Source organism: Dermacentor silvarum, chromosome 1 (assembly GCF_013339745.2).
Source record: "Dermacentor silvarum isolate Dsil-2018 chromosome 1, BIME_Dsil_1.4, whole genome shotgun sequence".
Taxonomy (NCBI): domain Eukaryota; kingdom Metazoa; phylum Arthropoda; class Arachnida; order Ixodida; family Ixodidae; genus Dermacentor; species Dermacentor silvarum.
In genome coordinates, this window is record NC_051154.1 from 233,852,514 (window position 1) to 233,877,170 (window position 24,657).

Below are 24,657 nucleotides of genomic sequence, written 5' to 3' on the forward strand. Positions count from 1 at the left end.
TCTTTCTGAGAAACCTGTATGGGTTTCCTTTGTAGCTTCGTTTTACAATTCGGGTGGATGACAATTTGTTCTCTGTCACCAAGTGACAGACACATTTGTTTTTCTGCACAGATATACAGATATATTTAACCCAGTGAGAACTGTCACTGTGTCTATTTGTTTGTCTGATAATTGAGTACTAATTTGAATTTTGAGCTCATGACATTTATAAGTTCTTTGTCAACCGAATTTTAATGCAAGTGGATTTGCTCATACTGGTACAGGTTATATCAAAAGCAGATTTGAGCCCAATTTCAGCTGCTGGCAAAGCAATTTTGCTTTAATTTTGTTGCAATGAAAAATTTGAGGACTGGTCATCATATATTTCAGTTGCAAGCGGAACTTCTTATTCCACTGGATGTTGTTGCGGCACTCACTGCCTCTCCAGAAGGCACAAGTTGTTTGCTAGTGGTAGATGACTTTAGGTAGAACGGTGTAAAGTTTACTAACATTGAAGACATTGGAGTGGTGAACGAAAAGAAAAAATGCAATGTCCTAAAGCTTCAGTAAGTTCTCAACTGAAACAACATCACAAATTATTCAACAGGTGCACATTTAACCATTGGAATGCTAAAAGAGTATCACTTGCCCCTTTTCTTTTTTTACACTGCTAAAGGCAAGTATGACTCGCCCACACACTGTTGCTCATGGACCACTTTCAAAACTACAAACAGCTGCAAAGCTGTTTTTCAAGCTAGGAATGTTGATCCTGAGACTACATTCATACGTAAAGCACAGCTACTTGGCTGTAAAGCATCAATGGGAAAGCACTGTTATAGTGTATAGCGTGCCGCACAGATAAAATGTGCCTGTCTTATGTAATTATTCAACTATCATATAATGTAGAAGCTAATCCGCATATAGCTATTTCCTTAATTTATTTTCACTTTGAAACTGAATAATCATACACTTTTTAAGTTATTGTTCTTCATTATTTGATCAAGATGTAGCATCCAGTGCAGATGAGATAAGCATGTCATTGTGTGCTGTGAGGTACACCTTCATTAATTCTTACCAGTGCAGACAAGTAAAAAGCAAATGAGTTATCATATCACTTATTGAATTAGGAAGATGAAACAGTAAAATGACACTTCTTTCACCTGGTGTCAAAAGGGCTCATTTAACCAGCGTTGAATAGGGTGAACCATTTCTTCTCCTTGTGACAGCATGACTATTTAAACTGGCTGTCAAGCTATATGTCTGTTTGCATTATTCACTACCCTTATATGAGTCTGTAAGCATTACAAGCTGTCGACTTCCTCGTTTACATTCACATTTTTGTGGTGAACACAGCTGTGCATTTGCATTCTTTCTTTACAGTGTTCCAAGGATGTGGCTGGCTTCAGCATCATGTTCTTCATTGTGTTCTTTGCATTTGCCCAACTGGGCTACCTTCTGTTTGGAACTCAAATCCAAGGTTTCAGCTCCTTTGTAAATGCTGTGTAAGTACAAAGCTTTGCTTGTGCTTTATCTCGCCAATCTTCATGTTTTCTATGTTCTTTGTTTTACACAGACCACCAAGGTGCACTGAAGAACTAAACATGAATACATCTCTAGCTTACCTTTCTTTATTTATTATTACATATGGTAAACATTTGAAGCATTTTGCTCGTCCTTAATAATTGCCACATGAACATGGCAGTTGGTTGTATGTGATGAGTTTCTTCGTTACGGGAACAGATTCTTTGATTTGTCAAATACTTGCTGTCACAATGAAATTTTCACTCTTTATGCAAACATATAGCTGTCAGATTTCACTCGTTTAACTTGCGTCTTGTGCAAATTTAGGTGGTCAGTACTGAACAGTGATTGGATTTTAGTGGCAGGATTCCAATCAACTTTCTTATGTTCTTGGATTAACCAAACAGGTTCACTCTACTGCGCCTGATCCTCGGTGACTTCGATTTTGAGGAAATGGAAGCTGCCAACAGAGTATTGGGCCCCATTTATTTCCTCAGCTACGTCTTCTTTGTCTTCTTCGTGCTCTTGGTGCGTACTTCTGGCTTTTTCTTTTTAAATTCTGCATATTTGTTGCAGTTTTTATTGCAAGCTGATGTTGTCTCCCTGAGCTTATTCAGTTTAAATGGAACATATATTGTATAACCCGGTCAGTGTGTATGTGCATAGTATTTCTGTGACTTGCTTTTTCCTCCTTTAAAAAAAAAATTGCCTTCATTTTGTGACCACCATGACTGAATGAAAAGAACTTAACTACACAATTCTCGTGTATAAGATGCCTTAACTGCTAGGCTGTGGTAGCTAATCATGTCACAAGCACAGCGCAGAAGACGAGAAAAAAATAGGGGAATCTCGATACGGGGAATCTCACGGGGTCACGAAAAATATTTGTATTAGCTGAAATTCGTATCAGCGAAACACAATTAAAACTAGCTAAATTAAAGTGTCAGAGGGCACACGCAAGTACTCACTCAGGCACACGTACGTAAAAACCATTTACAGTATAGACCACTTATAACGTAACCGTTTATAGTGCAGAACTGGCTACAACGCAGCCTTTTCCGACTCCCGTTTACCCTCCCATAGAACTCCATGTATACGCATACCGCTTACAGTGCAGCCGCGTGAGACGAAATACCAGTTATAATGTGGCTTCCACGGGAAAATCTCGCCGACTAGGGCGGTAGCGAGCACGCTTCTCAACGAGGTGTGCCCACCGATGGGAGAGGAGATCAACGAGGGCGATGCGGAGGAGGAGCATGAGAGGTGGAGCATGAGTCCAAGGGCAATAAAATCGTCACCGCACACCATATGTGTGAGTGAAAGCGCGCGGGGGACGCGCGCCTTCGCGGAGAGCAAACGCGACTTCCGTCGCGCAAAAGGCTGTGGGGGTATGGGAGGGAGGGAGGGGGGGCGACGCTGTGCTGCGGTACCAAATGCGTATCTTGCAACCGGTCGCAAGGGTAACTGGCGATGCAATCTCATACGCGAAACGAGCAAAGCGGGAAGGCAGGGAGGCAGGGGGGGCTTCTACTCTGCCAACAAATGCGTTCTTGTACTTTGCGCCTGTGCCGGCTGTCGGTGTTGTCGCGTGAACCGTATCTTGAAAGCGATCTCCACACGACTCTGACCTTTGTATGCGCTGTGCTTACGCCGCTCAGTTTCCGTTGGAAGTGATAGACCGCACGAACCTTCGCTCGCTGCGGCGGCCACGCTTCCCCATGAAAAGTGCAAAAGGAAAAGCACAAAAGCAACAAAAGCGCCACCACTTCAAACTCTTCGCGCCCAGTTGCGGCCTCCGCGCTGTCCGGCACCGCGTCTGTGCCTCCGCACCAGAAGAGAAAGGGAGAAAGCGCGTGACTGCGCGCTGTTCTCTTTCGCGGCCGTCAGTGGGGCGGCGTTTATTCGTATCAACCGACGCGGGTCGAAAATCGATTCGTAACAACCATTCTCTAGCACGTTGCAAAGTAATGGGGCTCGGCCGGGACCACAGAAAAATTTGTGTCATACGGAAATTCGTATTAGCCGTGATCATATCATTGAGATTCCACTGTAGAAAGTCACACAAGGTGCTGACTTTCAGCCTGTTTGCATTGGAAGTCAGTGCCATGTGTTTTTCTATACGATAGATTATGCTAGATCATCAACACACCCAAGCCTCTACCCTTGTCAGATAACTAATGTTTGATATTCATGGTTTATAAATTAAGAACTAATTATTGACTCATACTGTCTTGCTAAAATCACCAATACCTGTGTACAGCTTGAGCTTTTTTTATTTCTTTTTTTTGTGTGTGTTTTGTATGTGTAAAAACCAATCAGATGTTGTCCTATGTGGTGAAAATGAGCATAAGAATTTATGTATCAAATCTCTTGCTATATCTAGTACCTATAGCCTAGTGCATTTAGTTTTGCAACTAGATATTCATAGTAACTGCAATTCTTAAATGATTATATAGAATGAGAAATTTTCTGAAAAAGAGCTATAAAAACTCTTTTTGTCATAAACTTGCTTACTCTAATTGAGATGTTATACTATATGTACTAAATTCTTGCCTTGTTTTTCTGTGATTGTTGGGTCATCACTGTATTTTTTTTTATCCTCACAGAACATGTTCTTGGCTATCATTAACGACACCTATGCTGAGGTAAAATCGGAGATCTCGCAACAGAAGAACGAGTTTGAGATTGTTGACTACTTTAAGAAGGTAAGCCTTTCACTTTTTCTCATTCAGTGGGTGTCATTTTTCTTAAATATAATCTTTGTGAAATCATTGCAAACTCACTCGTTGCCACAGTCATAACTCCTGTTTTTAAAAGCGGTAACCGATTGCTATTAAATAACTATCGCCCAGTTTCCCTGACTGGCGTCTGTTGTAAAGTCTTAGAGCATATCATAAGTAAGCATATTCTCATTTTTCTTGAAAATAACAACTTTTTTTATCAGCACCAACATGGTTTCTGAAAGGGACTGTCTACAGTAACCCAGCTCATAGAAACTATTCATGATTTCACTTCAGCTATAGACGCCCAAGAGCAAAATGACGTTATCTGCGTGGACTTTGCGAAAGCCTTCGACAAAGTTTCACACAATAAATTACTTTTCAAGTTACATAAAGCAGGAATAAAGGATACTATTCTAAAATGGATTGAAGCCTACCTACACAATCGCAGGCAGGTTGTGCGTGTAGACGAGTGCTTGTCCCCTCCGTTAGAAGTGCTTTCTGGTGTCCCACAGGGGTCCGTTGTGGCCCCGTTGCTGTTTTTGGTTTACATCAATGACATTACTGAGATTGTTGAGTTTCCTGTGGAATTGAAGCTTTTTGTTGACGATTGTTTAATTTATTTTACGATAACACACATTGACCACCAAATCAGAATAACTGGGTCCTTCATTCCCTTCACCTTTGGGGTGAAAAATGGGACATGGAAATCAATTACAACAAATTGACTTTTACACATGTTACTAACAAAAGAAAGTGTGGCGCCATTCTTTTATAACATTGCAAGTAACAAACTAAGAAACGTAGATACATTCAAGTATTTAGGGGTCACAGTTTCACATAATTTAGAATGGCGTAAACATATCGATAACTTGTGCTCGACGGCATCACAACAACTGTATTTTCTGAAGAAAAAGCTGGAACATGCAACGGAGGATGCCAAATTAATTGCTTATAAAACTCTCATACGTCCTTCTTTAGACTATGCTTGTGTTGTCTGGAGCCCCCACCAAAAATTTTTAATAGACAAACTGGAAAGAATTCAGAGAATGGCTGCTCATTTTATTGCTTCAAGGTACCAAAGGACGGACTCCGTAACAACAATTCTGCGTTCATGTGGGCTTGAATTGCTGGAAACCTGAAGGAAAAAAGCCAGACTTAAGATTTTTTTTTACATACTTCAAAGGCTATTGAAGATAAAAAAAGGAAAAATACGCCCAGTTCCCTACAAATCGTAGCGAGAGAATAAACCACAGCAGAGCCGTCAAGCCTTATAACACAAGTGTTGATGTTTTTCGTTATTCTTTTTTCCCGGATGTAATTGAAATGAGGAATGACTTACCTGATGTTGTTGTACATCAGACAGATGTGCGCAAATTTGAATGCTCGATTGATATTTTGTATCTTGGGCACCCAACCTGATGCAATGAAATGTCAATTTTGCTTGTGTTCTACTATTTTCCCTCCGTGTAACAACCCTCAAGTGAGGGTAACAGTGTCAATAAAGAAAGAAAGAAAGATCCAGTCCAAACTTAAACGGGCCCTGCAACAATTTGTTGACTAGGTATGTAGACTTGCTTAGTCATTAAACAATACTGTCATGAACATCTGAGCCAAATATTACTATACTCGCAGCAGTAGGTAGCCTATAGTTTCGTTGTAAAGAATGTCCGCTCTTTCCTTCAACTTGCTGAAATTCCTGCTATTTTTCATGTGTATTCTTATCCACTTTTCTTCAGGCATCATGACTAAGCAGTCCTTCCCGCAAAAGCATAAGTGAGAAATCTCGTCACTAATGGGATGGTGGCACCATTTGGCAGTAAAAACTGACACCGCTGTGACAATGAGCGTGAAGAATAAGGGGATCTGAGGGCTTGATTTTTTGTTGCATAGGGGAAGTTAATTGTTATGTTTAATTTAAATGTAGAAATAATTAGCTAAAGGGCAATGAAACTGGACAAAGATGGATGGGTAGGTGGGAACTGAACCTGCCACATTACGCGTGCAGTGCCTTACCCGTTAAGCTACTGTGGCGGCCATCCTTCCACTGGGACGACAGTTGAAGGATGGCCTCCTAGATCAGGCAGGTGTGGGCGGGTTTTGCCACACGATCTTGAGGTCATGTTGACTAAAGCTCAGCACAATGATAGGTGAAGCACAGTAAATATCGTTCAGTATGGGCATATGGTACACCACAGGCTCTAGCATACTAGTTTGAACAGCAAAAGGAGGAGAAAGGCGGAAGAATGTGGCAGTAACAGCATTTGATTGCCAATAACTTTGTTCATACGCATTCAAAGCGTTTATGTTGGAAGAGATTCACCAAGAAATGCTGTTTAATGACACGCAAGTTCCACTCCTTTCATAAAAAGCGTTGCAGGGCCCCTGTATTGCTGCCGTTTTTTTTTTTTGTGATTGTTGCATTTTTAGGTCCCAGCCAAGTTAAGTATTCTGTAATGTCGAATCTTCTAAAAAAAAAAAAAAGTAATAAGGAACAAAGGCACTGGAAATGGCTGTAAACAAGGGCTTGATCTCAAGCTTTAAGAAAGCTTCTGTTTCATTTTTGTGTTCTAGGCATTTATTAAAGGGGCCCTGAACCACCCCTTGGTGAAATAACATAGTCCACAGGTAGCATACGCTGCTGTGAACATCGCAGCCAAGTTTTGCTGACGTACGCGGTGTGTGGAGCTCACAAGCGGAGCACGAAGTCACCTTTCTCTCAAACACTCTCGTTTCAGTTAATTTCAACAGAAGCCATGATCCTCACTCTCTTCTGTGGGCTTTATTACGTAATGAAGCACATTCCAATACGCGGCTGCTATTGGTCGCTGCAGTCGGCTACACCGCGGCTGCTGTGGGGTGCCACCACGAGCACACTGGCTAAGTGCACTGCGGCTTGCTGAGGACAACCGCGTTTGGCTTACGTTTAGCGTATCGTAGGCACCAAAATCAGAAGTCGTGGCGTCTACGTTAACTCGCCGAGGACAACCATGTTTGGCTTACGTTCAGCGCGTCGTAAGCATCAAAATCGGAAGTTGTGGCGTCTACGTTAACATCCAAAATAAAATTTGAACTGCGCACCACGGTGACATTTTTAAGACGGAGCGCTGTGGCCCCGCCCCACTCTGCTGTAGCCTTCCCAGTGCAAGGCATTGAGGAAGGAAGGGGTGCACAGTGGAGGCTGTGTTTGATTGCCAATAACTCCACTTCTGCTGAACACATTGAAGTACTTTTTGCTTCAAAGTATTTCTGAAATAGCCTATTTTCATTTCAGATGTCTTTTTCCACTTCGATAAAAAGTGGTTCAGGGCCCCTTTAACACTGCAGTTAGTGACAAGCCAAGATAGAAGGAGACGCTTCTTCCTACAAAAATTTCCTTCGCTTACTCTCCTTCCCTTTTTGCTCAAAGAAGAGTCCCTGTATGTCTCATGCAGACGTGGAGACACGGCATGCCTCTGCAGTGGACAACAAACACACCTCTATCAAGCATGCACAGCCAGAAGGGTAGGAAGGATAGTAGCTGGTGCCGCAGATGATAAGATTTGCTCCACAAAAGTATGTTCAAAGTGCAGATAACTGTTGTAGCAACAAGTAGTAGAGCTGGTGAAGAGACCACGCCCAGACATGCTGCTATACTCTGTGGACAACCTTCTGTGACAATGAAGGAATAGCTACAGGTACAGAGCTTCTATACATGTGTTACTGCACCAAGTATTTCAGCAGTGTTTGACAGCGTTCTGGGTTTCTTAGATCAGATACTGAATCAGAGTAGCTTCCATGTGCGATGGTTTTACATTTGCCCAAACACGGAAGGAAAGAACCATAAAAAGAAGTCAGATTTAACGTTAAGTGGTGTATTTTGTCTTATTTTTCGCGTTGTAATTAAGATGTTTATGTTTTCTGTTCCCTGGCTTAAGGTAATGCAATGCAGATAAGAATGTGGGACTATTTTCAGGAGCGCTCCTAGTACTTGCAGGTGCTTTGCCTCCGTGTAGCTTCCCCTTCATTGCCACAGAAAGTTGTCTGCGACTATAGCATTGCGTGGACACTTAATTAGCATTGAATAGGTTACAAACATACACACACAGAGGCAGTACACAGTGCTGGGCTGTGGTAAGGAGTGCAACAAGAGCTTTTTTCTTGCATGTGCCCAACCCAAATATATAGTCCCTAGAGAGAAATCTGGGACTTTTTGCTGGGGAATCTAAATGTGCCTTTGCCTAAGTACCTATTACAGAGGATGATACATTCTGATTCATTTAATGGACGCCTAAACTATCGTCCAAACGGGATCATAGCGGCCAATAGAGTCTGTAATGGAATAGTGTCAGCTTTTTTGGCGTCAGTGTTTGGCCCGTGTCACTGGGGTGCACGTAACATAAGGTTTGCCGCTTTGCAGCGCATCTTCGGTGCTCTGCAAGTGGCAAAATCGTCGGCGAAAGAGGAGTGCAGGCCACATGGGCATGCTCTGTGTATGTGCCACCCAGCCATGAACAAGAACTTCAGCATAACCTGCAGTTGAATATTTAACACTAAATGAATTCACAGTAACAACGTGTCATTATTAATTGGTCTGTGGTTGCTAAAGCAGCATCTACTTAAGTCCCCCCCCACCCTCACTTCTCTCCCCTTGGCAGGAACCCTCTGTGTCAGGCCGGGCACTGAAGCACAAGAAAAGAACATCTACTGCAGCAGTCATAAGGGGAAATGATATAACCATGCAAAAACAGAAAAAAAAAGTTTAAAAAGTTTATAGAACATGTAATACGAACAGAGGACCTCCCAGTTACGAGCGCAATGCTTCCGGAGTATTTATCTGCTGTTGCAGTAGTGCAGCTCGGGCAGGGTCAAACTGAGCAAAGACCGCCCTTCTCAGTAGTATAGTACAGTAGTACCTAGGGAAAGGCAGATTTCGAGAAGCAAAGCTCCCCGGATGTCTTTCACGCAACTCACTCATGCGCCCAACAGTCAGGCAAATGTGAGAAAGAAAGTCTCTTAGGAATGTGCTCTAGGGGGGGTACCCTGTAAGAGTCCACCTTATGGACTGTCAATTTCGACCGCCGCTGATTGGCTGAAGCATTATGAGCGAGAAGGAGACTAGCTGGGAGCACCTGTCTCCTTCTCGCTGATACAGTTCCAGCCAATCAGCGGCGGCCGAAATGGACAGTTCACCTGGTGGACTCTTACAGAATAGCCCCCCAGATCTATTAGCAGAGGGAATGCGTGACAGGTCACTGGCGTGACAGGTCACTGTTGTAATTAAATGGGTACAAAATCCAAGCACATGCTGGGACATGGCAAATGAGCAGATTGCCTGGTCACAACAATTGCAGCAATTCCTCAATTTTCCCACAGGACTTCTATTTGCTGTTTATTCTTCATGGTACCTCCACACTTCTTTCCTTAACATGAAGATTGCACTACACACCAGGTTATTCTAGGTTAATGATAAGATGATTTCTCTGGTGAAAGTCTCTTGCTAGTCAACTCGAAACTTTCATGTCAAAGGCGTTCACTCGCTGATTCACGATTCAGCGAATTCAGCACATTATGTTATGCGGTGCACATGTGGAGGTTGACAAACATTGCTCATCCGTGTGTACTGATGGTTGTCACTGAAACTGTTTGCACGTTGCTGTAATGATAAACTTAATCACTTCTCTTTTTATTACGTATCTGTGTCATCTAGCTTGTGCAGTATACTGAATTTCCAAGTGCACACCTGCTTGACATGTGTGTTAGCAAGAACAGTAATGCACTCGGTTAATATTCGATTCTAAAGAGTATTCTTAGATTGTCTCACTTTTTCTTTTTTTGCTGAAATCATCTATTTGTTTGCATCATGTTACATTATCTGTTCAAATGCTTTGCGTTTTGTTTCCAGGGTTACAACAACATTCTTGGCAAGTTGGGCAAGCGGGATCAAATTGTGGACATTCAGAATGCACTCAAGATGGCAGACACCAACCATGACAACAAACTGACCTTTGATGAAGTCCGCAAGACACTCAAAGCGTAAGCCATTACCAAGTAGATAGACTGGCAGTCTGTTGTGCCTTCTTCAATATAAAAGGACACAAAATGAGAATGGGAAGTTCGACTAGGTAATTAAATACAATGACACAAAATGGTGTGAAATTTGGCTAGTTTGGCTTTGTCTTGAATGGCAGGAATCTTGTGCACAAATTGGACAAGCACACTACTTGGAAAAGTCCAGAAAACAACATGTCATTTTCAAATTAAGCTAAGAGCTAGTGGTGAGTTGAGTCCCTGGTCCAGGAAGTCTGCATACGAAGTGCATGCGAATTGTCTAACCAATCACTGTAATACACGATGTGGCACTATGTCTGTGTAACGTTGCTCATATGGCATCAGTAAAGTAGCAAGTTGATACGGAGATTGACTAACTGGTTTAAGGGTGTTTTTGCAGTGACTAACGTAATGAAGTCTCTTCACCAGAACATACGTATACCATATATGTGTACTGACCAAATTTGTGGAATCTCTACACCTTTACATTTAACATCAAGCAAGCTAACATACAAACTGCAGTAGAGCCTCGTTCATGCGTCCTTGCAGAAAACGCGACAAGAAACATAATAGCCGAGAAAACGTACAACCTGAAGTCACAAAAAAATTTGGCAGACTCTACTGCATTGACATCTACGTAATGTGAATTGTTGCAGCAAGAGACAAGATGGCGACGCACACCGAGCAAGTGGGGCCCTGAGCGGCACGAGGCGCGCAGTGTTGGTTTTGCGGATTCGGCAAGCTTACGTTTGCGCTCCTCGAATTCAACCTGGGTCAGCAGCTTTTTGGGCTGGGCATTTTGGCTGGAAGTTTCAACCTGCTCATTCGGCAAAAATTGTTGCAGCACATGGCGCCGACACGCATCAAGCTGGAGAGGCCGAAGCAACTTGAGATGCACTTTGTTGTGTTCCTATTGCATAGTGTTTTAAGACAGTGATGGTGGGAAACCGATACGAAATCGAGCCACTGGGCAACGCCAGAATATGATGCCGCCAGAGCAAAACATGGCACTTATTTCACACCACCTGCAGCAGGTAACGGCGGCTCACGTACTGCTATATTGTATCTATGCCACATGTGCTGTGAAACAGATAGGGGAACATGCTTGTCGCAATGAGTTTGGCGGCGATAGCTGTCAATGCAACGTGCCAAAAACTGCGAGATTCGCTGGTGCAAGAAGAGGAAACTCAGTGAGTGCCGGCGTTTTCACGGGACACGGGTGTACTGCGTCGAAGTTGCTGTGGTGGGCGCCTTTTCGTGTTCACATGGGATCTAGCGGCTGGAAAACGTATCATGCAATCGCCGTTTGGTGATTTACTCAACATTGGTGCCGAAAGATTTGTGTTTTCCAAGAATGTATTAACCAGTAAGAAAGAAGTGTAACTGTATTGGGTCATTTTTTGTGTTCTTGATCACGAATGTTGGTGCCGGGAAATCGTATAAAACGAGATCGTATCGATGAGGTTCTACAGTACCATATTTTTCAAATCTGAAGTGCCTTCTATCTCAGGATAAAAGAGAAAGAAAATAAAAACTTTTTCATGAACATAAGCACCTTTTTGCCCTCTAATGTTGACTATTAGGGCTTGATACAATGTCATATGGTGGCATATGACAGGCTTGTTGGAACAGAAGGACAGTTTATTATGGTATGCTGGTAAACAGTGGGAACTTGAGAAGTGGAGCAAATGACACTGTGCCAAGTGACAGCACGAGTCGGCTGTCTGTGGATAAGTTTGGCAATGGCAAGCAAAGGAAATTTACCTAGCCAGCCACGAATTTTCTTACGTTTGAGATGACATCGAGCTGCCTTATTTGGAGTTTATCTATAACAGCTTTATGTTTCTTAACCGAACATCATAACATTGGTTTATTTGCATGAAATCTAAGCAGCTTCCTTGACTCTGACCATTGTTGATGCGGTCAAAGAAAGTGCACTTACCATAATTACTTTACCTGTGAGAAGGCTGCATCTCTGAAATTGGTCCTCAAATTTAAAAAAAAAAAGAAAACGAAAAGGTAAAATCTGATGTAATTACAGGTGTATGTTTCTTGCCTTGCTCTTGTTACTGAAGCTGAATATTGTCCACATGCAGACAAAACTTCAGTGATATGGAAATCGAGATGTTGTTCTCCAAATACGATGTGGACGGCAACCGTGAGCTGAATGAGCAAGAAACAAAGGAGATGATGGCGCACCTTGAGGGACAGAAGGTTCTGCTTGATGAAGAGATCCAGCGTGAAAAGACCTCTGGCAATGACAATGCTGGTGGTGGAGGTGGCAGCGGCGGCGGTGGTGATGGGGGCGTCTCTTCTGACGAGTTCAACATGTAAGTATTGAGCATTATGCATTGCATTTGTTCTCAAGGGTAGTAGTAGTAGTAGTAGTAGTAGTAGTAGCAGCAGCAATAGTAGTAGTAGTAATTGAGAAACAGAGACTGATTGCAGAGAGGAAGAGGCACTATTTTTTGCAGCCCTTTAGGGAGCACTGGCTCAGTGCCTTGGGGGAGGCAAGACAGAAAGAGGAAAGAAAATTTGGCAGAGACACTTAAGACTGCTTATGTGTGGGAATACGAAAGCATTATAGTCCCTTTGGTGAAGTATTTTTTTCCACGTGTTCCTTGTTCGCACAAGCTCTCTCCTGTGTTCTATCTGCGCCTCGGTAAGGCCAAATGAAAACGCGCCAAGCGTCTCAACGCACTCGCTTGCCTGCGAGCAGTTAATAACTCTAAGGACCACTGAGCGGCGTTCAATCTGCGACGTGACGTGTGCAATGACGTACGCACTATAGACACACCTTTAGTCAACCAGAACCGTGGAGTCGCCATTGTATTGGAGAAGCGTGCTTGTCTCGCACCCCGGAGGCCCGAGGTTGATTCCCACCCAAACTGAAATTTACCAAATTTTTTTTTCAAAGGCATTTATTTACTTAGTTTACAAGAACCTCCTTGAGAAATTTGACGTCAATCCGAGCAGTTTTTGACGTGCTTTTACTCTTTGCACTGTTGGCCATTTTTGGGGCCATCATTTAGTCACGCCGCCGACTACAACGCCGGATTTTTGCGTAATGGGGCATATAATGCTTTCGCATTAAAATAGGAAGAAGAGAAAAGGTTGTCAATGTTGCAGAACCCATGGCTGGCAGCAGCAGGCAGGTGGGACATTTAGAGCTTAGACACCAGCCCCATGTCATCCAGGAACCTAGTGAGGTGCCTGAAGGCAATGCTGTGGTGCCGGCTGGAAGAGAGAAGTTATGGCACCAAGTCTGCAGGAAGGCCCAAGCATTGAAACAATGTGGAGAGTCCTTTTCATGGAGTAAGAGGGGCAGGAGTGTAGCAATTGTCTCGGTCACACCACATTCTGAACAGGATCGTATCTAGCAATTTATTGTTTTCCAGTCGAGAAAAGGTGAAAGGAAAGAGAAAGGCAATGGGCGTCATAACTATCTCACTTTTCAGTGAACACCCGAACTGTCTCATGGCCATGGGTAAAATGCAGGGTAAAAAAATGCAGAAAGGGCAGAACAATTAAAGCTACAATAAATGATGTAAAGACAGGAAATAGGTCAAATTATAAATTATACTAAAGCAATAGTTTGTTACTACATAGTTGGTCCATGACTGGAGAAGAATACATTAACTTCACTCGGGATCGGGAAGAGATCAGCAAATGCATACAGCCTTAATTTCAGTGTCCAGGACCGGTGTAACGTAAAATCTGCTTTTATTCCAAATCGGCCATCAGGCCTCCGTGATAGGTCAAAATGGCTCGGGCTGGACCTGAACCATTCTGACCTATCATGGAGGGCTAGTGGCCTATTTGGAATAAAAGAAGATTGGACTAGCTTTACGTTATACCGGCCCTGGACCCATGCACTTGCATCTCCCTCCATGTTTTATTTCCTCTGCATCTTGCCCAGTCTGTGATCACATGCTTTTGCCGTCTATTCGCAATGTGGTGCAGCGATTTCCATGCAGTTTTTATTATTGCATTTTCTCAAGCTCTGTGAAGTTTGATTTAGGGAAGTCATCAGTTTTTCTAGTTATAATAAAGAAAGATTGGCAGTTAGCTGGTAGAAAGCACATTAGGTTTAGTATGCTGTTGAGAGAAGGGAAGACATGATGCATAACTTTTAAATTAATTCATGTCTTGTCGTGTGGCAGTCTCTTCTTGTTCCTTTTCACATAATGCACTTTTACATAGTTGTGGGCTGAACCCATTTTTTGAAGTTTTAACTACAATAATTGGAGCAATTTAGCATGTCGCTTGTTGTGTAAAAATTCTTAGCTCTAGTGTCTGTAGATTTTTATGCTTGCCTCTAAAATTAACTTTCATTCTTTCATCCATAATTTCCTCTTGTTAAAATATTGTACTGCCTCTCTCTGGATTGTTCTTGTTTTCCAACTCGCTGAACAGTAGAGAAATTTGCAGACCTTGCTGTGCTCTTCCTGCGTGATAGCATGCAGATGCATTTAAAGAACTAGTTTTAATGAAAGCGAGAGTGCCATCCTTCAGCTTTTCTTCTTTTGTCTTTGGTCCATGTTGGAGTCTTTACCAGAGAGATCATAGAAGTTTACAAAAGTTTGTACGGACTTTGAGAATGCTTTCCGCTGGCTACTTTGAGAAGGCCTTTGTGGTGCCCATTCATTCTAACAAGATCAATTAAATGTTTTGGTGATTAATTTAGGATTTTACCACACACTCTTTAGTGTAATGACCAGTATGGCACTATGCACACAAGCTCTACTCAGTTCCTGTGAAAGTTTACCTTTGATGGGTCTTCTCTTCTGCCTGTGGCAATCATTTCAATATTGCTCGGCGAGCATAGATGAGTGCTTAGCAGCTGACACTGTCATATGCACGTGCCAAATATGTACTACATGACACCAAAGTAGTAAACCCAGACAGGAAAGGACAGGATGCGACTGGTTTAGGGATGGATGATGTGATAGTGCAGGTGGTCTTAAAAACTGACGTAGTAAAGCTCTTGCTCAACTGCTCCACCACAACATCAACAAGGCATTAGCACTTTGTCAATGTTATGGTGACTCAGCAGCAGTGATTTAGAAGGCAATCATTGTGTTATGTAATATCGTGGAGCAGGTATAAACTGGCACCAAGAACACAAAAGTTAAACAAAGCTCCCAGAACAAAGCAAACAGGGGCCAAAAAAAAATGAAGGTAGACTAAGGTGTAGGACAAGAAAGGAAGAAAGAAGCAAAAGCTGTCATTCTCCACACATACATATAAGGCCTGACAATGATGCACGGCTTCTTTGTGTGCTGCTTCAAATGTTTTGTGCAACTTACAGTACATGTGAAACACTACAGGGCTTAGTGCATGTAGGTAATTATTGTGCTAGCTGTTGCTCTCAGCACTCCTCTTTTGACAAAACTGTAACGTTTTTTACATATATATGATCAACTTGTGGTGCCTCATAGGCTGTTTTTGACAGCATTCAAGCAGTGAAAAGGGTGATGGAAGGTTGTTAACCTACTAGATTTTTATAATTGCATCGCATGTCATCTCTATTTCTTTGAGACATGATGTATATCCATGTTGTGTGCAGTCTGACCCGGCGTGTGGATCGCATGGAGCATTCTATTGGTAGCATCGTGTCCAAGATTGACGCGGTACTGGTCAAAATGGAAGCCATGGAGAAAGCCAAAGCCAATCGGCGAGACACTATGAGCAAGATCCTTGACACCATCTCAGAGGTCAGATAGCCCCTTTGACTATTCTTCCAGTTTTGAACAGATGCCACTTGCATGTAAATTGCTGCCCCGAATGAATATTGAAAAGCAAGTCTTATGATACAGATAAAATGAGATTAACATTGTAGTTTTTGCGATAGAAGCATGAATAGTTCATATAGCTTAAGGTGGCGGTCCCACTCCGGCGGCACGAGCCCCCCGTTTTCAGTACTTTTGGAGCAACCGTGGCGGCTCTTCTACTTAGGATATTAAGTTGTCGCATAAACCATAAAAAGCTTAATCCTTGCAGATTCCAACTATATATAATATAAAGAAATTGATTGATGTGATTTAGAAATAAATGTTCAGGAACAAGCATGAGATACATGGTTTTTGCGAACTGTGTCTAGTTTTCCTAATAATGCGGCCGAAATTAAGCAATATTTAGAATTCTGGTTTTACTTTTGCCCATTTTTGCGGGAAGGTACTAAAGCTATGAAGCTGCGGTTTAAAACTAATAAAGGTACATGAATGAAATTTTGCGTCCTAAATGTAAATTCCTTGAACTCTACTTTACCCAAAATTTAGCTTCCTTGAGCATGTAGTTGCCAGGCTGTTTACAACAGAAGATCGTGATATTTGGCAATTTTCAAAAGCAAATTATCCAAAAAGTAAAAATTCAAAATTATTTTGCTACGTCTAGGAACTAGATAAATATGTCCTAAAGCTACAGAGCAAGCCGCAATGCAGTAAGTGCGGTAGTTTATTGTAAATATGGTCACAACTGAGACAGTTCGCAAAAACCATGTATCTCATGCTTGTTCTTGAATATTTATTTCTAAATCACATTAATCAATTTTCTTATATATAGTTGGAATCTACAAGAATTAAGCTTTTTATGGTATATACCATAACTTTATATCCTAAGTAGAAGAGCCGCTACGGTTACTCCAAAAGTACTGAAAACGGGAGGCTCGTGCCGCCGGAGTAGGACCACCACTTTAAAGCAAAGTGCACTATGTCTGCTGGTCAGTGGATGGTATCAATGTGAATGTGGTAGCATACTTAAAAGCTTTTTTCTATTTTCTCTTTTATCAAAAGCCTTTTTCTGGTTGTACTCTGACTGGAGCAGGGGCGTCATTATGCTCATTGTTTTAGTACTTATTGTATGCGGGTGTAGCCCTAAAAGGGCTACAGCAGGAGAGTCAATCAGGTTTGTTATAGAGAAGCAGTGAGAGTTAAGAGAAAAAGAATCTGTGAATAGAAAAAGCGCAGTAAAAAGAAGGGATGGGAACAAAGTCAAGAAGGCACACAGGTGACCTTGTCTGTGCCTCTTCTTTTTACTGTGGCAAAATTTGTGCTACTTATGTGCTACTTACTTGCCCAAAAATACAGCTTAAATAAATCTGGTTAAGAGAGCTTTAATGAATAGATGGAAAACCTCTTTATTGTGAACGGAGTACTGACACAAAAATTTTTGAACTTGTTTTTTCTGCTGTAATAAGTAGCTAATGACCCAGTAATCACGGCGCGATACCTCATTTGCTTCAGAACGCGACAGGTAATTATTTGGAGTCTTCTTTGCAGTGACCAGTCCAAGTTTCAGTTTCAGAGAGCAACGAGATGGGAGAAGCGGGATTTTAAACATATAGAGCACGTGATCGCACAAAACTGCGACATGTTCAAGCCAGCGCGCTCGCAGGCGAGCGAGCTTCGTGTTGCTAGTTCGTCTGCTACGCCTGCACGAGCTTTGCGATGTCGTCGCCGTCCTCGTTTTCGTCGTCGAGCAGCGACTATTTTCTCCAGGCGGGAGTCGCCACCGTATTACACGTGGCCAACCACTTTTGATTCGATCCACCACAGGCGAGCTGGCGATCACTGGGAAACGGTATAGGCCTAGCTCTCCTGGCCGTCTCATCCAGGGCCGACGGCCCTTGCAGTCTGTCCGCAGCTTGTAATAAAGCACCTATATTCGTCAACACAATCAACGTCTGCACATTTATGATGCTCATAACTGACAGTACAATTAGTTTTGCCGACGGCGTTGGTAGCGATAAGAAAACACGTTAGTAAGGCGAGCCGCTTCGTAGAGACGATTGCTGCGGCGGCTGCGCTGACCGCTTGCAAGCCAAAATCACACCAACGATTAACCATATCGCACAACGTTTCATAACATGCACACTTTCGAGGTCACTTTACTCTAAGAGTTATCTCGTGTCAGAAACAATTGAGACGATTTTTGTGCCGTCATCAGCGGTGAACAAGGCCAGCGTCTCGACCAGGGAGAAAAAAAAAGCACAGGGACAATCGGAGCAGTGAAAAACTTGCTCGCCGGCCCCGCCCCGACGGCAGCACAAACTCGTGACGTAGCGTTTTCTTGGTTATTTACAATCCTTCCTTGATGTCAATGTCGCGAGGTGCTGTGCTTTGCGGTTGGCTGCGTGCACATACTTATAAAATTGATTTTAAATATGTTCTAAGCTATATTCGCCGCTGATATTTTGTAGACGATTTGTGTGTGTGTCCATCTAAATCGACCTCACGAGTTATCTCAACTTCAAATTTTTGTGTCAGTACTCCTTTAAGTTCAAAGGGGAGCCAAAATTACTTTATTAAACCCATTACTTCATTGTAACTGTTGTCTGCCCTCGTAGCCAACATTGCTTGCCAGAGCAAGGGAAGTTACGACTGAGTAAACTGAACTTGTTGCAGCAGTCCACTGCACAGCACTGAAAAGAAGAAGAAAAAGAGTGCGCATGTGTTAATTTATTCTGCTAAATTGTGGTGCATGCTTTTCTTGACAGGGCGCCCGCAATAAACTGCTGCATACGTGCAGTCAAGTCAGTGTGCGGGTCATGGCTTTGTGTCCTGCTCTTTTGTCCTGGCTGATCACTCAGATTATAAATGTTTTGCGAGTGTGCCGACAGAATGTTGCAAGCCTCTGATTTCGTACTGGGCTCACCATTGGGCGCAAGCAGATGTTTTTAAATGACAACAAAAAAGCAAAATCTTTAACTGGCGATGACCGTTATTTGAAATCAGAGGCTTCCAGCACTCTGTTGGCACATTGCCAGGAAAATAAGACACAAAGGATGCAAACCCCTTAACTGTGCATGTGCAGCAGTTTATCGCAGCCGTGGTTAGGGGTTAGACTACAAAGCATGTACTGCAAGCCTCATGCTCGGCTGTTTGTGTTTTGTTCCATAATCTGGTGTGATAGTCCTCGACATTCAACCATGGTGCAGCGTGTCGTGTGCACAGAGTGCCGTAGTCGGTGACGGTGGTGGTGTCAGTGGCGAGGCAGTAGCAGTAGAGTGTGGGAGTGAAAGGAATAGAGTGCATAAGTAGTGTGTCAGCTAGCTTGAAACTGTGGCATCAGGTGAGTAATTAGCAACATCATGTTCTGCTTGATTATGGGCCTAATTGGCATGAAACTATCAGCAAGTTTTAGTTCTAGATTAAACAAAGGTTTATTGTACCTATTAGTAAAAAATTTGTGCTTTGTTAAAAATGAAAGTGTTAAAGTGGGAATTAAAATGCGTGAGTTTCCATGAGAAACTCAACAGGAATTACGATTACTTTGTTATATGGATCCATTAGTTCATTGTAATCAGTGTTGTTACAATGAAGTTTCACTGCACACATTCATGCAAAAGAAGGCTATATAACACTGCAGTCAGAGCTGAACTGCTTGGCTGCAATGTTCTCTGGCATGGCGCCTACTGTCTGTGGCTGTCATCGTAGTGGTGCCCAATAATTTACTTTGAATGTGCCTATTTGACGTTGGACAGCATGTGAATGCATTTTTACTACTGCTCCAATTACATCCAGATGTTCTATGGGACATTGATCAGATAGTATCATGTACGACAGGATCACTCAAAAAGGCTAGTGACATAACAAATGTTGCTGTACAGAAACTCAAAAAATTTAATTGTTGATCCTTTTGCCCATGCACTTATAGAATGGCGACTCACAGAACAGCCATCATTGCTCAGCACTACACATGTAAGATAAATCCCGTCATTGAGAGTCATGTGACAATATATAAAGTGTGGAATTTTGTTTCGACAAGTATATTTGGCTTGTTATCTAGATTATTCAAACCTTGAGTGCCTTCTATTCATAATTGCGCCAGGTGCTTTCTGGCTTGCATAAGTCTGTTCACAGACAGGGAAATAGAAAAGTTGTCTCCTGAGATGGTAGTTGATGAAAAGTTGTGATTTTATTGTTTGACTGTGCAGAATGAGGGTTTGGACGAGAAGGGCAAGCGTCAGCAGATGGAGAAACTGGTTCGCGAGGAGCTTCAGCATTGGGATTCTGATGCCTCACTGCACACTCCACGGAGGGTGAGTGTTTCCTTCTTGATACAAAGCAACAAGAGTATACTGCAGTTTCTTTTTTGCTTTTTTTTCCCCTTATAACCATGTGATGAAAGGATTACCTTTAATAGTCATGGCATTATGTATTACATTGCTTCAAACATACTAAGTAGAACCTCGCCAATACATGCTTCATTAATTATGTTTTCCTGAATTTAATCTCAATAAACTTCTCCCCTCATTGCACTAACAGCATTTTCATGGTGTTGTGTATGAATACAGATACCATTTTTTCGCGCGTATAACCTGCACAAAATATTAGAAAATTTTAACTGTAAGTCAGAGTGCGGATTATGCGCAAATTTCACTTCGAGGTGTGGCTTCACGTCAGCGCCAAGCGTGCTGCTGTGAAGCCACATCACATGCTGCCATGAAGCCACATCTCATGACAAAATTCTCCACCATCTGAAGTTTCGTTATCTCCTAGTGAACCCCACTCCCATGTGTTGAGGCTCCCTTTCCCCTCTTTCATGGTCGCCCATTCTCCTTTTCTTTTCGGATAATCATTTGGCATCTTTGCTGTTTTAGCAGTTGGCAAATAGTGCACGTGGTGTCAGTGAAACAGAACTCGGGTAACCTGAGCTTTGCTCTAAGGCAGTCCTTCACAGTGTAGCAGAATATTATCAGCATCGCCAAAGAGTTGGAGAACAGAGCTACTGGCCAAAGATATGACATCGAAGAGCTATATGTCCGTGAGGCTGTTATAAAGATTTGAGCATTGTTGTGTGTAGTTATTTCTGCTAGTTATTTGCGTGGATGATATTTTTTTTTTCCTTTTCAGGGCATTGTAATTGAGGGTGTGAGTTATATGAAGACGCAGGCAATTCGTGGAAAAATACAGTAAAAAATGTGACAGACAGGAATTCAGACTTTCAACTGAATTTATTTTATAGCCACTACGACGTACATTAGCATAAGTTGAAATGTAAAAACAAGAAAAAAAAACTACTATGAGCACCTCTTACGAGTAATTACATTGAGAATGTAATGTACAATCATTGCTTAGCCAGTTTATAAGGATGGTGCAGTGCCAAGTGTACAATTTGGGGCCTAAATTAAGCCAAGGTTACAAATGCAAGCGAACCTGGAAGAACAGCAATGCATAATGTTGCGCACACTGTTGTGTTTTCAACATTTCTGTGTTTGAATTCATGCTGACACAGCACATAATGGAAATGTACAAAGATATCAATGGTAAGATGTTTGACCACAAAAAATGTGAAAGTGCTGAGTGTGTAAAACAAAAAAGCAGTAAATGTGAAAGAGGCAGCACTATAGGAAACAAGAACTACAGGCTTCAATCTTTTTGATGCAGCCCTTGCGGAATAATCCTATTTTTATTGTTTTGCCATACTGCTAGTATGTATTGAATTCGCACATACACAGCTGTCTTCCAAGTGGTTGATCTTTGTAACCTCCATGATTTCCCTGGTTGTCGGTTTAGGTGTTTAGTAATAACCGTGAACTTTTCAAAGGGGGCTGGTTACACACTCCTGCCAGTGGATTCTTAGATGTCCTTTGCTTTGCGGAACAGTAAAACCTGTGTGCTATAATAAGCACACTAGTACCTTGAAAACGGTCATTATATTAGTAGTCCAGTGTACTATCTGGGCTTACTTCAGAAAAGATGTAAAAAGCAAACATAATGGGGCTAGTATAGTTGCAATGAGGCGCCTCTTTATGGAAATAACTGAGGGAAAACTGCTTCCTTTGGCACTGCAGTGCCTCGGGGAGCATGACCTAGAATATTCTGCTGGTCCAAATACTTTTCTGCAACTGTGAAGAGGAACACGCAAGCATTTGTAAACAAAAGGTGTTTGCATCTGCTAGGAAAACCTTTTGTCACCTTGAGTAAGCAGTGTGACACGCGGTGTGGCACTAGGCAATGTGAACTGTGGACTAGTGTGGGCACTTGTGGTTAGTGTGCCCGGACATGCACCCCATCGTGCCGTGATACAGCGGCTATTCAGCAGTCTGGCTGTATTCAGCGCACTGGCTCATATATCTATGAGCCAGTGCGCTCATAGACATATTGTTGCCTGGTCGAGTAGACAGATGTGGTAAGCCATGCTGCCATCGACATGCATGTATGCCAAGGGCAGCACATTCATTCAGCATTTTCACGTAATGTGTTTTCCTGGCTACTATGTTCTGTTTATCTGCTTACATAAAAAAATGTGTCAGGGGTTCTACTCTGCAAGAAATGCTGCACTGCCATAAAAGTTTCAGCTGCGCTTAATAGCAGCCAGTAACTGGACTGGCATGCTAATGCTGTAATTTTCTTCTTGTTTTAGGAGAGGAGCAACACACCTTGAGTCTGGACTGCTTACTTCAAGCTGAGCGGCTGTGGAGAGAGAGAGAAAGACATCTGCTTTGTGCAGAGCGAACAGCAGATATTCGCATGAAGCATTAATCTCTCGTGAGCTTTGTTGTGGCAAGCTCTGTTTAGTGTGCTACGTAACTACACTGTTGCTCACAAGCATAAATGCTTGCTTTGCCAGCTTGCAAATTACTATGTGAGAAAAGTTAACTGAAAGTTTACTTTTGGAAGAATCTGTACTACCAGTTTATATGTGCTATTGGCAGCTGCTCTATTACATGGTTCATCTGTTTCAGCATAGCTGACAGACCTCAGGTGTTCTGCCATGGCATTATTGTTATTGTCCCAGAAGGGTGCTGTTAGTACCATCAGTATCATATTTCTCCTGAAAGAGTTGTGGTGACTTAGAGTCGCATCTGTACCCATTCAAAATGGGCTCTTGCTGCCCTTATTGTTGGCACTTTGACAGAGTTTACTGGTTTGATGCGCCATGCAATTAGGCTGTGGTCTGCCTCAAACTTCTGAACTGTCGTTTTGCTTTATTGAGAGATCACATGGATTTGCACTACTGAGCTGTACTGTTTGTTTGGATTTAACTAGTGTAGCTTGAGCCTGTGCAGGCTGCATTGCCGAGTGGTTGTAGTGCAAATCAGTGTCAACTTTAGTGTGTTCATTGTGTGATTCTCGCTTAGCTGATTGCAAAAAATGGCACATACGTATATCACACAGCAACATAAGTGAACTTTCGGATTAAAAAAAAACGTTTTCCTCTTCTAAAGGACCTGCAAGTACAGTAAACATTAGTGAAAAAGCATGTGCTAAGCACCATCGACAGCATTTTAGCAATCATATGCATTCCTGTTTAGATGAGACAGCTATGCAGTCACAATTACACACTGTTTTGGTAGCTTGAGTAGTTGGCAGTTACCTGCTTTGATGTGTGCTGGTTTTACTATAGAGGGACAAAATGTACAATACTCTTTCTGGCTTTGCATGTAATATTCCCTTTTTCCCTCACATTTGCTGTCATTCACAATGCTAGCAAGTTACAGCTGAGAACTGTAGTTGAAGGAAGTCTGGTATTGAACACCTTTTGGCTGTATAACTTTGTTCGAAGCTGTGCATTTTTTGCTTGTGTTAATCCCTGCTGACTGTTGCTGCTATTGTCACAGAAGCAAAAAGCAGCCATGCCTTATTCGTCCGGTATCGGACTCAAAACTGCTGACCTTGAAGGTTCTGCAGGCACAACCACTTGACCCAATAATCACTACACCATCCTATTTATTGACTTACTCTTTTATTTATCTACCGTAAAAACTGGACTGTAGGTCGAACTGGAATATAGGTCGACCCCCCAACTAACCAATTCTAAAAATGAAAAAAAAATCTTTTCAATGGCAAAAGTACCGAAAGACACCCTTACCTTTAAACAAATGCGACTCAGCCAGTTGCACAATGGTGACAGTATTTATTTAAATGCTGCTCCGTGCCGTGATGATAAGGTGCTGACAAACACGCGGGTCGATGGTCGCACGATACGAAGCCCACGGCAACCTGGCGGCTTCCGCGTACTCAATCGCCTTTTCTTGAAGGCGACGGTGAATTGCCGTTGGCTTCCGCTCATTTTGAAACACAATGTGAAAAAGCAGCCTGAATGCGATGGCGAAGGCGGCTGTTTACTTCATCTGCGCATTGTTGCAAGACTTCCGTAGTTTTTCCGCTAATGTCCGGTATATAAGACGAGGGTCGACTTTTCGCAATGGTTTTTTGAAAGAAAGTTTGACCTATATTCCGGTTTTTACAGTATGTACTTAGTAATTTATTTACTTATTTATTCTGCATGCTAAAGCTCCTAAGGGGCTATTAGAGGAGTAGAGAGCGCAAAGTGCAATGCATGAACAGATCACACAACCACATATGAGTAGGCGCCAGGTTCTAAGTGATTAGGTCCATACAATCCACACAACAACATTTATTTTCATGGGGCCTCTCAACGCTGTGCCACACAGGTG

The 24,657-nt window shown here is 42.4% G+C and overlaps 1 protein-coding gene across 1 annotated transcript in view; it reads left to right on the forward strand.

Annotated features, from left to right (window-relative positions):
- LOC119436934 (polycystin-2-like) overlaps positions 1-24,075 on the forward strand; it is a 57,982-nt gene extending 33,907 nt beyond the window's left edge. Inside the window, exons 9-16 of the mRNA XM_037703977.2 lie at positions 1,360-1,481; positions 1,908-2,028; positions 4,107-4,205; positions 10,105-10,235; positions 12,347-12,580; positions 15,820-15,967; positions 20,188-20,292; positions 22,620-24,075. Of these exons, the coding sequence (XP_037559905.1) occupies positions 1,360-1,481; positions 1,908-2,028; positions 4,107-4,205; positions 10,105-10,235; positions 12,347-12,580; positions 15,820-15,967; positions 20,188-20,292; positions 22,620-22,640 (981 nt within the window). The 3' untranslated portion in view covers positions 22,641-24,075. The remainder of the gene's footprint in view (positions 1-1,359; positions 1,482-1,907; positions 2,029-4,106; positions 4,206-10,104; positions 10,236-12,346; positions 12,581-15,819; positions 15,968-20,187; positions 20,293-22,619) is intronic.
- Positions 24,076-24,657: the final 582 nt, after the last annotated feature.